Here is a 14153-nt window from a genome sequence, read left to right as displayed (position 1 = left end):
AAAGGAGTATAAAAAAAGGGAGACAAGGGAGACAAAAAAAAGGTTATAAAGTTCAGTTCTGATTTGCTTATCTATTTAAAAAAAAAAAAGGAGCCTGGAACATGCATGAAGAAGATGTAGCAAGAGGATGAAGATGGATAGATCACATGACAGGAAGGAGGAAGCCTGGCTCCCTGGGGAGGAGGGACATCTAAGGATATACTCAGACAGCAGATAGCTAGATTGCCTATCTACCTGGGAAAGGATTTCCTGGTGTGGAAGACTTTAGACAGTGACAGGATACAGAATTTTATGATCTGTGGTTATTACTTTCACACATCCTGTCCTGAAAGGGAACCGTCATGAGAAGAGAGGACAACCCTTCATTCCATGATAGCATCCGCATCAAGCAGAGGCATGGATTAGGTTTAGGATGTGCTGGTGGAGGGCCTCTTGATGAATGAGGATGGCTTTCTGATGCTAGTGTGCTGACATATGAGAGCATGAAAATATTCAGCAGGCGTGCACAGTCATACAGGGCTGAGCTTGACACACACACTTGTATTCGTACGAGACACTTGCATCCAACATGCACAGAAGTCCAGCAATGCAGGTAAAAGGGGGACATTTTCCTTATATTTGTTTTTACTGGAAAATACATAAAGAAATGATTCATGAACATCACAGCGAGCGACAACAACAACAAAAAAAACACCAAACCATTATTATACAGAAAAAAGCAGGAGAAAAAGAATAATCTCAATAGGTTTGAGAAAAGGAAATCCAGAAGGAATGGAAATCTGCTGATGACTTAAAAAATATTCCTTAGTGCTACTGGAGTCACCATCATTTAGTGTATCAGTTAATTAATGTAAATTTCTGAAAATAATGTAGAAATATGCTAATTTACATTTGTTTGTTTTTCTGCTTTTTAAATATTTGGGGCATGACCTTTGGGGTTTTAAACTGTGATGACAACTGATCAAAAGCAAGAATTATTTAGATCACATTACAAAGGATTTTCTAACCAATTTGTTAGATAACCTCTAAACTTAGGGCTAATTAGCATAATCACATAAAAGGATTAAACAGCTCTCAATAAAAGGGTTAGTTGGTAAGATTTGGTTCTATGAATCAGTCAGGTTAATTAATATGCTTTCAAAGAACAGTCCCAGACCTTAGCTGCACCCCATATTAGGCATCTTGGATATGCAGACTTTAGCTCTGCTGGCCTTCACACTGGGCATCTGAGACTGAGGTAACAGGAGAAACAGAGGAAGGGGAATAGAAACTTAACACACCTCTACTGCTGCATAGGGGCCTAGCAGAATTTCTAACTTGAAAATTTTTTTCAAATCCCTTCTATTCCAATAACCTTCATTTTGCAATGACAACCAATCTTTTTAAAACATAAAATCTTTGGATCTTTGGGGCAGTTTTACAGGTCAAAATCTATGTGGATAACATCATTAGAAATTTCATAAAATGGAGGATTTTATTCTGGAAATTAGAATTAGTAGAATTTCCTAAAGCATGGTTCCTGATTTATCAGAACTAATTAAAAGACAAAGAGGGAGTAAGAATTTTTAAAAATTCTACTGTGTTGACTTAATTTTCCCCAAACTATTTCCAATACTAATTTTTGTTCAGAAATAGAGTTCTATCGGGTGACTTATAATTGGTATCACTTGTGGCAAATTTTCAATTTGACTCAGCTCTGTGAGTGTATTTGAGTAAGTAACTCAGATCCCAACACTAGAAAACAATTACTGAATAAAAACCTAACTGAAAAACTTTTAGCAGTTGCTAAAAGACACATAGTGAGTTCTTGAACTGGATGTTTTAAAGAGGAGGCCAGTTGGCAGAGATGTAATAGAACTTCTGCAATGAGCAAAAGTTTGGACTAGATGACCTCTAAGGTCAAGAAACTTGGTGAAATGCAGTGCTGCTATTTACTACGATGTGATTCGAGGCACTTCATTTAACTTCTCTGTGTTTCCTCATTTGTAAAATAAGGTGACTGGACTAGAACAGTGGTTCTCTCTCTCTTTTTTTTTGGTTTTGTTTTTGGGGGGCTAGGCAATGGGGTTAAGTGACTTGCCCAAGGTCACACAGCTAGTAAGTGCTAAGTGTCGGAGGCTGGATTTGAACTCAGGTCCTCTTGACTCCAGGGCCAGTGCTCTATCCACTGCGCCACCTAGCTGCCCCTAGAATAGTGGTTCTCAAAGTATGGTCCATAGACCCCAGAGAGTCCCTAAGGCCCCTGGAGGTCCACGAGGTCAAAACTGTTTCACAATAATACTAAGACAATATTTGCCTATTAAAATACTTAATAATACCCTTTTCCACCAACCTAACTGTGAGGCCAGATCTTTTTTTCATGTACTTCAACCAAAACAACATATTACAACAGACTGAATCAGAAGCAAATGAGAATCCGGCTGTTTTTTTTTACTAAGCCAGACATTAAAAAGATTTGCAAAAATATGTAAAACATTGCCACTCTTCACTATTTTTTGGGAAAATAGTTATCTTTTATTAAAAAAATTATATTAACACACAGTGGATTTACTGTTATTTTAAATAAATATTTTTAAAAATTAACAGTTTTAATTTCTAATACAGTGTATATATATGTATGTATGTGTATGTATGTATGTATGTATGTATGTATGTATAAGTATGTATTACTTAAGAGCTCTTTGGGGTCCTGAGACCAAAAAAAAAGTTGAGAACCACTGGATGAGACATTCAGCTCAAAGATTCCATATCAAGGACTTTTCCATTGATTTAATAGTCCAGGAAGAAGTGTCCAATTCAACATGGCAGTATGATTCAGGAACGCAAGAGTTAGGAATAAAAATTTTAAAAATGATGATTTAGATCTCATTCCTTTCCTCTATAACTTTGTGGAAGAGGTGGATGAGCAGGAAAATGGTTCAAAAAAGCTAGAATTTAGTGAAGCAAGAGGTTCATAAGCAACAAGCTGAATAAATTCATCCTGAACCATCAATAACCAACTGATCTGGTAACATCTATTTAAATAGAAGATAGTGACTCCCCACAATCATAAAGAAAGACACTAAGAAAAAAGAACCAAGAAGGAAGAGTTCCTAAAAAAGAAAAAAAAAGAACAACATTGCAATAAATCTATTTCTCATTAAAGCATCATGAGATTTGCTATGCAGGCTAAAAACAGGCTTGTTACCTTGCTGGAGTCTTCCAACTGAGTCCCTCGTTTCCAAGCTTCTGAAAAGATAGAGCTCACGATACTCTGAGAACGAATATGTCCTGTTGGCTGGGTGTCAGAAACTCCACTATCAGACTGATTAGAGTGATTCGACTGAGACTCTGTTTAAATTAAAAATTAAATTGGTTTTAAATGTCAGTGAATAAATATGTTAGAGAAGTCTCTTACAGAATAAGTGCCAATCAACGTGCAATTGACAAGGTGAAAAAAGTTAATTTCTACCACTCAGCTTACCAAATGAGCTACTTTCCACTAGAAAATGTCTCTCAACTTAGAAGTGGTAAATCTCAAGTCTACTGAGCATACCAGTTCACTAAGAGATTATACACAAAGATTGTGCATACTATTAGTATTCAGTCATTCAGCAAGTAATAGAATTTGTACAAAGACAAATAGGAATCTAGATAAGAAAAGAAAACATTTCAAGTAAGCATTAAAAAGCTAGCAATTTTTTTACCCACAGGACAAGGTCTTACATCCTACTTTCCCTGACCAAAAAGAAACAAAACTGACAACAGTCATGGTGATAGTTAATCATAAATTTTGGTTCCTTTTGATTGAGAAAATGGGTCTTTTTTATTTAGTGTCTGTTTCGTTACATTGGGAAATAGGACAAACTATTGTTTAAGATTAAATGACTTTTAATGTACAGATTTAAATATGTTTTCACTTTATTATCATTAGGATTTTGAAATGATTGCCTTTTCTGGAGGGGGGAGAGGGAGGGAGAAAGAGAATGATGAGACTGTATCATGGTATCTTGGCTAGTTACTGGATAAACGAGGAAGGGTTACTTTCCGTAATTTCCCCAGTTACAGTTTGAGGCCACCAGGTTGCAGACCATGTGGGATGAAATAAACCACAAAGCTCTAAGTCATATTTTAAGAATCAGTACCTATTCATTACTAAGAAGAGTAAGTCTAACGTCTTCCTTTCTCCAGTCCTTACTAGCAATAGGGGGCGAGTCATGAAGCTTCTGTGAGTCTCTGCTTTTTCATCTGTAAAAAGGAGGTTTTACTACTACCTTCTTCTTTGGGTTATACCCCAACTAAATCATAAACTCCACGGGGCAGTTTTATTTTTGTATCTTCCCCAACACCTGAAGCAATGTTTTGTACAAGGCAGGAACTCAATTATTGTTTGCCATTTTTTTTGGCTATGCATCCAGTAATTTCCTGAGATCCCTTCCAGATTTGATTCTATAACTTGTAAACTATCTAGGAAAAAATCTACCCCGAAACTGTACACAATATAATGTATTTAAATGATACTGAATTAGAATATAGCATCATGACATTTCAATTTATTTATAATGGTCAAATTTGCTTTTTATTTCTTTTCTGTGTATTCCTATATGACATGCTCATGATTCTCTTTTTGGTCCATTATCAATTTTGTTTTTTGTTTACTTGTTCTTACACAGTAGTGATGAAAAGATTATCTTCCTTGAAGCTTAGACAGGAGACAAAAAGAAAAAAAAATCTCATGACTGCCACTTCCTATTTCTTTACTTTTTATAGCTATCTCATGGACACTTAGGGAAGACAGGGTTTTTAAGAAAGTGTGGTCATTTACTGATTAAAAACTAGAGTTAAGAAACAGAATCATGAAAAGGATCTTTTCTCTGTCTTTGACATTTCTAATTAATGTCATCCCAAGATTTAATCTACTGTTTTCCATTTTGAAGACACTCAAATGAAATTTTCTTCATAATTTGAATAATCTTAGCTTTCAGTTCTGAAGAAATAGCACATTATAACTCAGGGACAAAAGCCTGGCATTGAGAAATTTAAAAATGGAACACACAAATTGTTATTGTTAAGAGGGTCAACAGTTGAAATTATACTGAAATAGAGAGGTTATCAGTCTCTGGAAAGGGCTAAAAAAGTTTAAAGTAGGGGTTCTTAACATGTGTGAACTTTAAAACTTTTAAATAACTATTTTAATATAATCTGTTTCCTCTGTAATCCTATGCATTTTATTTTATACATTTGAAAACATTATCTGAGAAGGGACTCATAAACTTCACCAAACTGATGGTGCAAGGGAGTTCACAGCACAAAGGTTAGGAATTGCTGCTTTGAAGACCAAGGATAGCCTTTACTGCAGATAGTGAAGTAGTACTTCGAGGTATTTCGGATTTACCTGGGATGCTAGAAGAACTTGATCCAGATTTGATACTGGAACTAGACAAGGAGGTCCAGTCATAGGCTGACTCTGTTCTCTTCACAGCTTCCTGATAATTCAGGTAGAGCTGTTTTCCATACTAAACAGAAAAGACAGTAATTTATGACTTCATTTGAATTTAATTGGTATGGACAGAGGAAGAAGAAGCATGTTTCTGCTAGATGATTCACAAGTTTCAATTAAAGAACTTCCTCACCTTGCCAAACCATTAGAATGAATTCAGTTGCAATCTAATATAGCTAAGTATAATGTCTAGGCAGGCAGAAAAAGGATGAAATGTAACAATAACCAGTACTTGGTTATATCTATGGATTACTTACTTAGTAGCTTTTCTGGAGTAAATATAAAGGCAATAAAAAAATGAAGATTTCCTTCAAAAGAATCACAAGGTATCCCAAACTCAAATAAATCACACTTTTACCTTATCTAGTGTTTTATGATCACCCCTATTCAGTTAAGATTCAAAAGTTTAAACCTCAACCAATAAAAATACATTAGATAATATATACTCATCAACATGGTGACCCTCCCTCCTTGTCAAGACTTTTTTCCCTTATGCTCTTGATCCTATCACTTTCTGTCATTTCCAGATCCCCTTCCCCATCCATTTCTTCTTTTTTAAAATATGACTCTTTTCTGTCTAGAAACAGATCTCACTGATTTTCCAAAAAGCCTGAAAATAACCCTTCTATCCCTCACTCTTATTCCTTGTCATGGCTAAATTTCTAGAAAGAGCAGATTTCAACCCACATGTAACTAATGTCCCACAATCTGGTTTTTATCCCTACCACCCTACTGAAATTGTTTTCTCCAATGCCACCGATGACTTCATGATTACCAAATTAAATGTATTTTCTCAGTCCTCATCCTTGATCTTTTTGTTCTATTTGACTCCCATGGGAAAAGGCATAGGAGAAGAGAAAAAGACTTTAACAGAATAAGGAGAATATGTAGCAAGTGATTTAAAGTTGTTTGGACTAATGAAGTAATTATGTGGGAAGGAGATAGCTGGGGAAAGTGAGGGAAATTCAAGAGATACCTGTCTAGATCCTACTTCTAGGATGAAAGAGGATCAAAAGTAAGAAAGGAGAATGTAAAGGGGCTAAAGAGGAACGGATCAAAGAAGATTAGGGAGTAAAAACTGAAGAGGAAGACTATAAAAGGCAAAGGAGAAGGTGGTTGGCAAGACAAGGCAAAGTAAGTTGGAAAATAGTTTGGTCCATTTCATTCTTTGTATTTTTACAATATCCCCAGCACCTAGCAAATATAAAATCCTTTTTTTTTTTAAAGCTCTCCACAATCTGGTCCTTTCCTACCTTTTCAATCTTTTAATACCTTACTCTCCTCCATGTGGTCTGTGAGATACTGGCCTTCTCACTTCTGCAAACACCACACTCCATCTGCCTTTTCACTGATATCATCCATTCCTGAAATACTAGTGTTCCTTGCCTCTGCCTCTTGGCTTCTCCTGGATTCCTTTAAAACTCAGCTCAAATCCCATTTGCAAGAGGCAGAACTTTCCACTTCTTTCCGCTTCCAGTGCTCTCCCTGGGAGCTCCATGAGGGCAAGGACCAGGTCTTTGATCCAACAACCTTCAGCTGGTTCCCTGACTGTAAGATAAAGTATAAACTTCCAATCTACCTTTCCATCCTTATTTTCTATTACTTTCTTTTTACTGCATACAATTCAAATTGGACAGTCTGCTCCCCGGTCTTGTTTTATCTTTTCTTGCCTCCATGCATGCCATTCTTTGGACCAGCAACATACTTCCTTTCCATCTCTATCTACTGAAATCTGTTTTCGTTGTGCTATCTCCTACATGAATCTTTTCCTGATTACCATCACCCTTCTTGCCCCCTCCCCCACCCTGTAATATGAAAACGATCTCCCCCTTTGCCTTCATTACTATTTTTGTACTGTTATTTAGTTCTGTACATTTCCTATCCTTTCAGATCATAAATTGCTAAGGGTAGAAACTTTATTTTTCATTTTTGTATCATTAGCATAGTGCATGATATACTGTGTCTATAATGGGGGCTTGATAAATATTTGCTGAACTGCATTAAGAACCCATCAGACATGTTAAAGGAAATCTTGCCTTTGCAATCCGGATGCCATTTACCCACTGGTGCAGAGTTCTAACATCGTCACAACAAAGATACTTGATATACTGAGACTTCTTTTGGATCTGTGGGTGCTGGAGTAAAAACAGAATATTGAAAGGGAAATTTCAAATGTCACTTCAAGATAAAAAAAACAAAACAAAACAAAACAAACCTGAAAAGGTTGCCCTGACAACAGTTAAAACAATTAGAATAATCCCAATTATTTCCTTAAAAACTTCTATTTAATCTTGGAACAGGATATATGAATTAGAGTAAGCCTGATAAATGAATTGGATATATCCTAGGTCATTTCCAAAAAATCTTTTGTATGTATCCATTCTGGGGAATAACAAAACACATTAAGGAAGAAACAAAACCAATTTAAATTTCAACCTGTGAAAATTAGGAAAGAGAAAAAGCAGTTCTTCCTGTGAATCAAACTGTATACATAAAAACCAAAAGACAATGAAAGATTCCTTAGTCTGAGTAAAATAGTAAAACTTTTTAATGCTCATTTTGAAACATTTTTCATCACTACTTCCTATTCTGTTCCCTTTGCCAAAAGTGTGTATTGCACAAACATCCTCTCCATGTGATAAGTTAGAACAGTGAACAGAAAACAAGAAATCCACTGGGAAATTCACCCCTAAAGTGCTCTGTTCTGGATGAACTAATCAAAGGTTAGGGACTGTACCTGTGATTTCACTGATACAAGAGAACTCAGGTGAGGAAAATCCTTCTAACCAAAGCAGGTCAGCACCTTATCTGCAGAAATAAATGTTGGACTAATGCTCACATAGGTCATATCTCTTAGGAAGGGGTGTGTATGTAAATAGTTATAGAGAGACAGAAGTCACAGTGTCATAAAGGACAGCCAGCTAGCCTCAGAACCAGGAAGACCTTGGTTCAAGTCTTGCCTCTGATACATGCTGGCCATGTGGCCCCAAGCAGTTCACGTGCTTTAGGCACAATTTAACCTAAGGGGCAAATTGCAGAGACAGCGGTAACTTACACTGATAAAGAGTTTCCTCACTCAGGAAGTTTCCCTGTACTAATGAAATCATGGGTCAGGTCTCTATTCCTACCTGTACTTGATAAAAATACCAATTACTTTATAATGAAAGCTACCTTTAGGTATATAAGTTAGATTTTAAGGAAAAAAGGCAGACTTTGTTCCAATTAAAATAGCATAATGGCCATAACTTGTTTAGAAAAGTATTTTTTATCATTAGACTGCAACCCATTCAAGTCTGCCCATCCTTTGCAACTCTTTTCCATGTCTTCTCCTAAGTTTTCTACATGTGCTGGAGGCTTCTGTGAGCATTCCCAAGGGATCACTGTCACCCCTCGCCATACAGCCTGCCCCTGCTTTCTTCTTACCATGTAATTCCTTGATGACATCTTTCACTCTTTATTGTTCTTTTCGGTTCCTCACTGGTTACATACTGGGGCTTGCTCACACCCACCATGCCTGTGGGCATGTGGTATACTCAGTTTCACTGCTATATGATACCACCAGCAGACTCAGTATTAAAAAAAGAACTGTTTACTTTCATGGGAAGATGGGTCATAAAGAAGCCGAGCAGTCCTCTCAGGCACTCCGGCCTACTGCACTCCTATGTTCAACTCTGGCCCCAGCTCACTGTCCATGTTACAATATACACAATTTTAATAAAAGATATTTAGGTTTTCTAAAATTCTACTCACTGCTTTAAGCTGGACATTTTATAATTATTTAGCTGCTTCAACTTGGTAATTTTATAATGCTGGGAAACTATTATGGTTTTCATGATCATATGAATAAAAATCTTGAAAGCTGTTTCCCTTGTAAGAACATAGAAATATCTAGACATGCCTGACAATTCATACCTCAAAATTCTAGAGTGCTTTCAAGTTTACAAAACATTTTCCTTTTAACCATCCTGTATGGTAGGTTGGTTGCGTATTAGGTTCTCATTTACATACTGAGAGAAAAATTAGCAAATTAATTGTATTTGGTTAAATATCTACCTTTGAGGCTAATTATTTAAAACAAGCTTCTATCTGATCAAAGTTGAAAGTATATGCTCTAAGTAGGCAGTGTGGTAAAGTGGAAAAAAAGAATACTCACTGTCCTTGGAGTGGGAGATATCTGGACTCCAATCTTTCCTCCATCACTCACTCATAGTCATATACAGAAAGTTACGATTAGAAGGGACCCTCAGTGTTCACCTAATCTAAACAACACCTGAACAAGAATCCCTTATAAACATGCCTAACCAATGGCTATCCATTCATTGCTTGAATGCCTTCAAAAAGGGGAGCCCACTACTTTGTACAGTGGCCCATTCCACTTTGGGTTAGTTCTACTTGACAGCAAATTTTCCCAACGCCAACCTTGAATTTGCTTGTTTGCAAGTTCTAACTCTTGGCTCAATCCCTACCCTCTAGGGACAAAGACAAAAAAGTATATTGCTTCTTCCAAGAAAGAGAAATAGTAGTAGTAGTAGTAGTAGTAGTAGTAGTAGTAGTAATTTTTTTTTTTGCTTTGTGCAAACAGTGCATCTCCATTTTATAGGTGAAGAAACAGACTCATAAATGGTGAACTATACCCACAGCAGTCTCCTGATCTATTTTAGTAACTGTCAAGAAAGGAAATTAAGTTAGTCTGTCACAAGTTGTTCTGAGTAAAACTGGTTCATTGGTTAACATCAGCTCTATGAGAGACATCCTTAGTAGTGTTTATGGTAAATCACACTGTTCTTAGCTTCTCCTAAACTTTTTTCAAACAAGGATAAAAGTAGTATAATGGACATGAAGGATAGCCTTGAAGTGTGGGAGGAGGAGCCACAAAAAGGCAGGCAGCAGAAGTATGAATCACTGCTTCATAACCAGGATGTTCACTAACCACCTCTTTTAAATCACCTTACCTTTATAAGTCTGTTTCTTCACCTATAAAATGGAGATGCACTACTTGTACAATGCAAAAAAAAAAAAGTGAATTACTTCTATCACCATCACCACCACCACCACCACCACAGAGCCTACCACTGAGCCAAATAGGTGGTGCAATGAATAGAATACTGGACCTCCACTGAGATGAGAGTTCAATTCCTGCCTGAGACACAAATAGCTATGTGACCAGGGGCAAGTCACAATTTCTGCCTACTTCAATTTCCTCATCTGTAAAAATGGAGATAATAACAGCACCTAGCTCATATGGTTGTTGTGATGATCAAATGACATATCACATGTAAAATGTTTTGCAAACCTTAAAGGACTATATAAATGCCAGATTATCATCGTTATTTCCTTGATATAGAAATTTAAAACTTGAGAAGCAAGATTTTATCTACTAAAGGCTACAGTTTACTTAATTTACTAAATGTCACTTAAACAATGAACCTGAGCAGTAGAAAGGTAAATATAACAATCCATTAAATTGCTAGTTGTTTTTTCACCAGCACATAAAGGCTGTCCTTAGCAGTGTTTTGCTGTTTGCCTTTTTTTGGGGGGGGGGGTGAGGCAGGGTTAAGTGACTTGCCTAAGGTCACATGGCTAGTAAGTGTCAAGTGTCTGAGGTCGGATTTGATCTCAGGTCCTCCTGATTCCAGGGCTGATGCTCTATCCACTGTGCTACCTAGCTGCCCATTTCGCTGTTTATGGTACAGGGTAAATCACATTATTTGATCTTGGCTCCTCCTAAACTTTTTCCAAACAAGGATAAAAGTAGGTTAAAATTAACATGAAGGACAGTCTTGAAGGAGGGGAAAAATCCACAGAAGGGCAGCCAGTGGAGAGTACGAAATGTGCAGAAGGGTGTTAGGTCAATTTCAAATCCTTTGACTTAATAATGGTCGAAAAAGTATTATGTGAATCTCTACATTAAAAAAACAAACCACACATCTTCATCCCTTTTTAAATATAACATTGACTTTGAAGGATGACTTGGTAAAAGGCAACACACACTACTGAAGAATTAGGAGGAAAATATAATAGAATTTTTTATTAGCTTTTTCTAAAATCAAGTTTAATTCACTGTTTCCTTTTCTTTGTCTTTGCCTAAAATTATATTTGAACAGACAATTCCATTGAGTAAATCAAAGGCTTTCCATAACATGTGATGCTATAAAATCATGACTCTAAATTAGAAAATCAAAGACAATTACCCCAATTACCCCCTCAATACTTTAGAAGCATATTACCCCAATCACCCCCTCAATACTTTAGAAGCATATGTAACTGAAATGGAAGCATATATGATTGAAAACAGTTTCTCACCATATTAATAATTTTTAAAAATAGCTTATATATAAACCTATCATATTATTAGGTCAGTGGTTTTAATATATGTCACACACACACATATATAAAAATCACATATACTTCTAAGTTTCCTGTTCATACTCTTCTCAAAAATATTAACCAGTCTTGCTTTCCTACATATCATGTCTAATAAAAATGAATTCTTTTCTCATTTCTTTGAGCAACTGATACCCTGTGTTGGCTAAATTCCATATTTTCCCAAGAATTATTGTGATTTTTTTTTTTTAAAAGCAAACAGGGGCAGCTAGATGGCACAGTGGATAGAGCACCGGCCCTGAAGTCAGGAGGACCTGCGTTCAAATCCGGCCTCAGACCAAACACTTGACACTAGCTGTGTGACCCTGGGCAAGTCACTTAACCCCAATTGCCTAAAAATAAAAAAATAGAAAAAAAAGCAAATAGACTCATTTTCACTTAACCTTTACTCTCCATTTAACTTACAGTGTATACACATGTTATCATGAAGACCAAACAGAACCAGTGCTTACAGTATAGAACAATTAGCAAACTCAGAAATTAGAATAATTTTCTCTAAGTCTACTGCCAACTAGAGTTGATTAGTTCAAATAATGCCAACTTGATTCAATAAATTTTTGCTGAACTGAATTTCCATAAAGGTACAAATTAGATTTTAAAAGGCTATGAAAAAGACAATCTAAGCAGGTCCTAATCCTTTCTGTTAGTTACCAAAGAAAGATTTTTTCAATAAAGTTCTAGCTTATAATTTGTCTAAAAATGAAAACACAAGTGGGCGGTGGTAGTGGTGGTAGCAGCAGCAGTAGTATAGTAACAGTGGTAGTAGTAGTGTAGTAGAAGTAGAAGTAGCAATAGTAGTGGTGGTGGTGGTGGTGGTGGTGAATGTCTGGGGTGTGGGTTGAAAAGTGAAGAAGCTGTGACTTTGCTTCTAAACATTCACTATGTGTAGTTTGAAAGCACTAAACAAATCTGCTATTTCTCAGTATTCCTCACCATACTATCCTCTTATCTAGAGCTCATGCATCATCTCCCCTGCCTTTTTAATTTTCTCTTATCTCCCCAAATCAGGCAAGCAAAGGACATTCATTTGGGAGATGCTGGAGGAAAGGGTCAAATTAAGTTCAAGAGGGGTAGATGACTTCTTGGATTTTTAGCCCTAGTCTGTAGTCCTAAAAGCTTAAGAACCATCATCTTCGGCATTCTAGTGATTTACTACAACATCCGTGTACCTGCTAGTACATACATGTACACACCTGGCTGAGAAATAAATCATACTTTCCCTTTTCCCTTCTGGTGGTAGTGAACAGGGCAGAAGAGGGGGAAAAACACCTAAAACATCCCATATACGATATGAGAAGGGAGAAACTATGATACGTTAAAAAAAAAAGGGCAGGTTGTATCGATGCTTCACAGGTAAAAATTCTGAACTTTAAGGTTGCCAAAACCCTTTAAATATGCTATCTTATTTTATCTTTACAACAACATTGTGATGGCAGATGCTGTTATCATCCCCCTCTTACAGATGAAGGCTTAGAAAAGAAAACTGACTTGCGGAGGGAATCAGAGCTTTTAATCATCTTGAAGTAGAATTTGAACTTGCCTGATTCCAAAGTCAGAACTCTAGACATGACATCACCTCTAAATATCCTAATACATGGCACATCTTTGTTTTATTTGTGAATACATTTGGTTTAATTATATCTTGATAAATAAAAATGACTGCTAAGTAATATATTTTTAAAGTTGCTTCTAACTAAATTTATTCAAAATATGTTTGCTTTTTTCCCTCTCCAATGTGAAGGAATAATTGGACTGGAAAACCTCATGGAGATGACTGGAGAAAGTAAAAGACATAACAAAATTTCAGAGGTAGGGTACAATAAAGGAATTGGGAGTTCAATGGAATGATTTAATTTAATGTTCTTCCTGCAGTGGATGGAAATGAAGTTTAAACTCAGACCATGGTGCTCTCTGATGGTTCTGTTAAGTAAAGAACACCAGCTAAATGGAAAAAAAGATTCTCAGGAGCTGAAAAGAATTTTCATCCTACACAATGGACTAATTTTAATTTTTTGAATGTATATTTCAAAATAACAAGAAATAAGATCAAATTGTCTGAAATATATTAAAATATAATGCTGAAATGTCAGCATCTATTTCTATGACTAAAATCTTAGTTCTGGTATAACATATACAATTCTTAATCTTGTTACTTCCTTTTCTTTTTCCTCTTCTAAACTCTAAGTAAAATAATGTTAGGTAGACAGTTTGGGTGCTTACATTACTAAGATATTATTACAGATAATCCTATCTACTATGCAACTTCAATTAGAAATTCTTATGAAATTAT

General features: G+C 36.1%; 1 protein-coding gene across 7 annotated transcripts in view; it reads right to left on the bottom strand.

The window, feature by feature from the left end:
• Nucleotides 1-14153, bottom strand: part of RAPH1 (Ras association (RalGDS/AF-6) and pleckstrin homology domains 1) — a 131141-nt gene that overhangs the window by 21769 nt on the left and 95219 nt on the right. For 4 of the 7 annotated variants that reach the window (XM_027873600.1, XM_027873595.1, XM_027873596.1 and 1 more), the window contains 3 exons: nucleotides 7516-7614; nucleotides 5375-5495; nucleotides 3188-3330 (listed from right to left, as the gene is read on the bottom strand). In XM_027873600.1, the coding sequence (XP_027729401.1) occupies nucleotides 3188-3330; nucleotides 5375-5495; nucleotides 7516-7614 (363 nt within the window). Of the gene's footprint in view, nucleotides 1-16; nucleotides 628-675; nucleotides 1233-2669; nucleotides 3093-3187; nucleotides 3331-5374; nucleotides 5496-7515; nucleotides 7615-14153 lie in introns of those variants that run through there. The other 3 variants (XM_027873601.1, XM_027873599.1, XM_027873598.1) reach the window with 3 other exon arrangements.

This window comes from Vombatus ursinus, unplaced genomic scaffold (genome assembly GCF_900497805.2).
Source record: "Vombatus ursinus unplaced genomic scaffold, bare-nosed wombat genome assembly UNPS02014802.1, whole genome shotgun sequence".
Taxonomy (NCBI): domain Eukaryota; kingdom Metazoa; phylum Chordata; class Mammalia; order Diprotodontia; family Vombatidae; genus Vombatus; species Vombatus ursinus.
The sequence above is the reverse complement of the archived record's forward strand: the minus strand, read 5'-3'. Positions and strand labels throughout refer to the sequence as shown.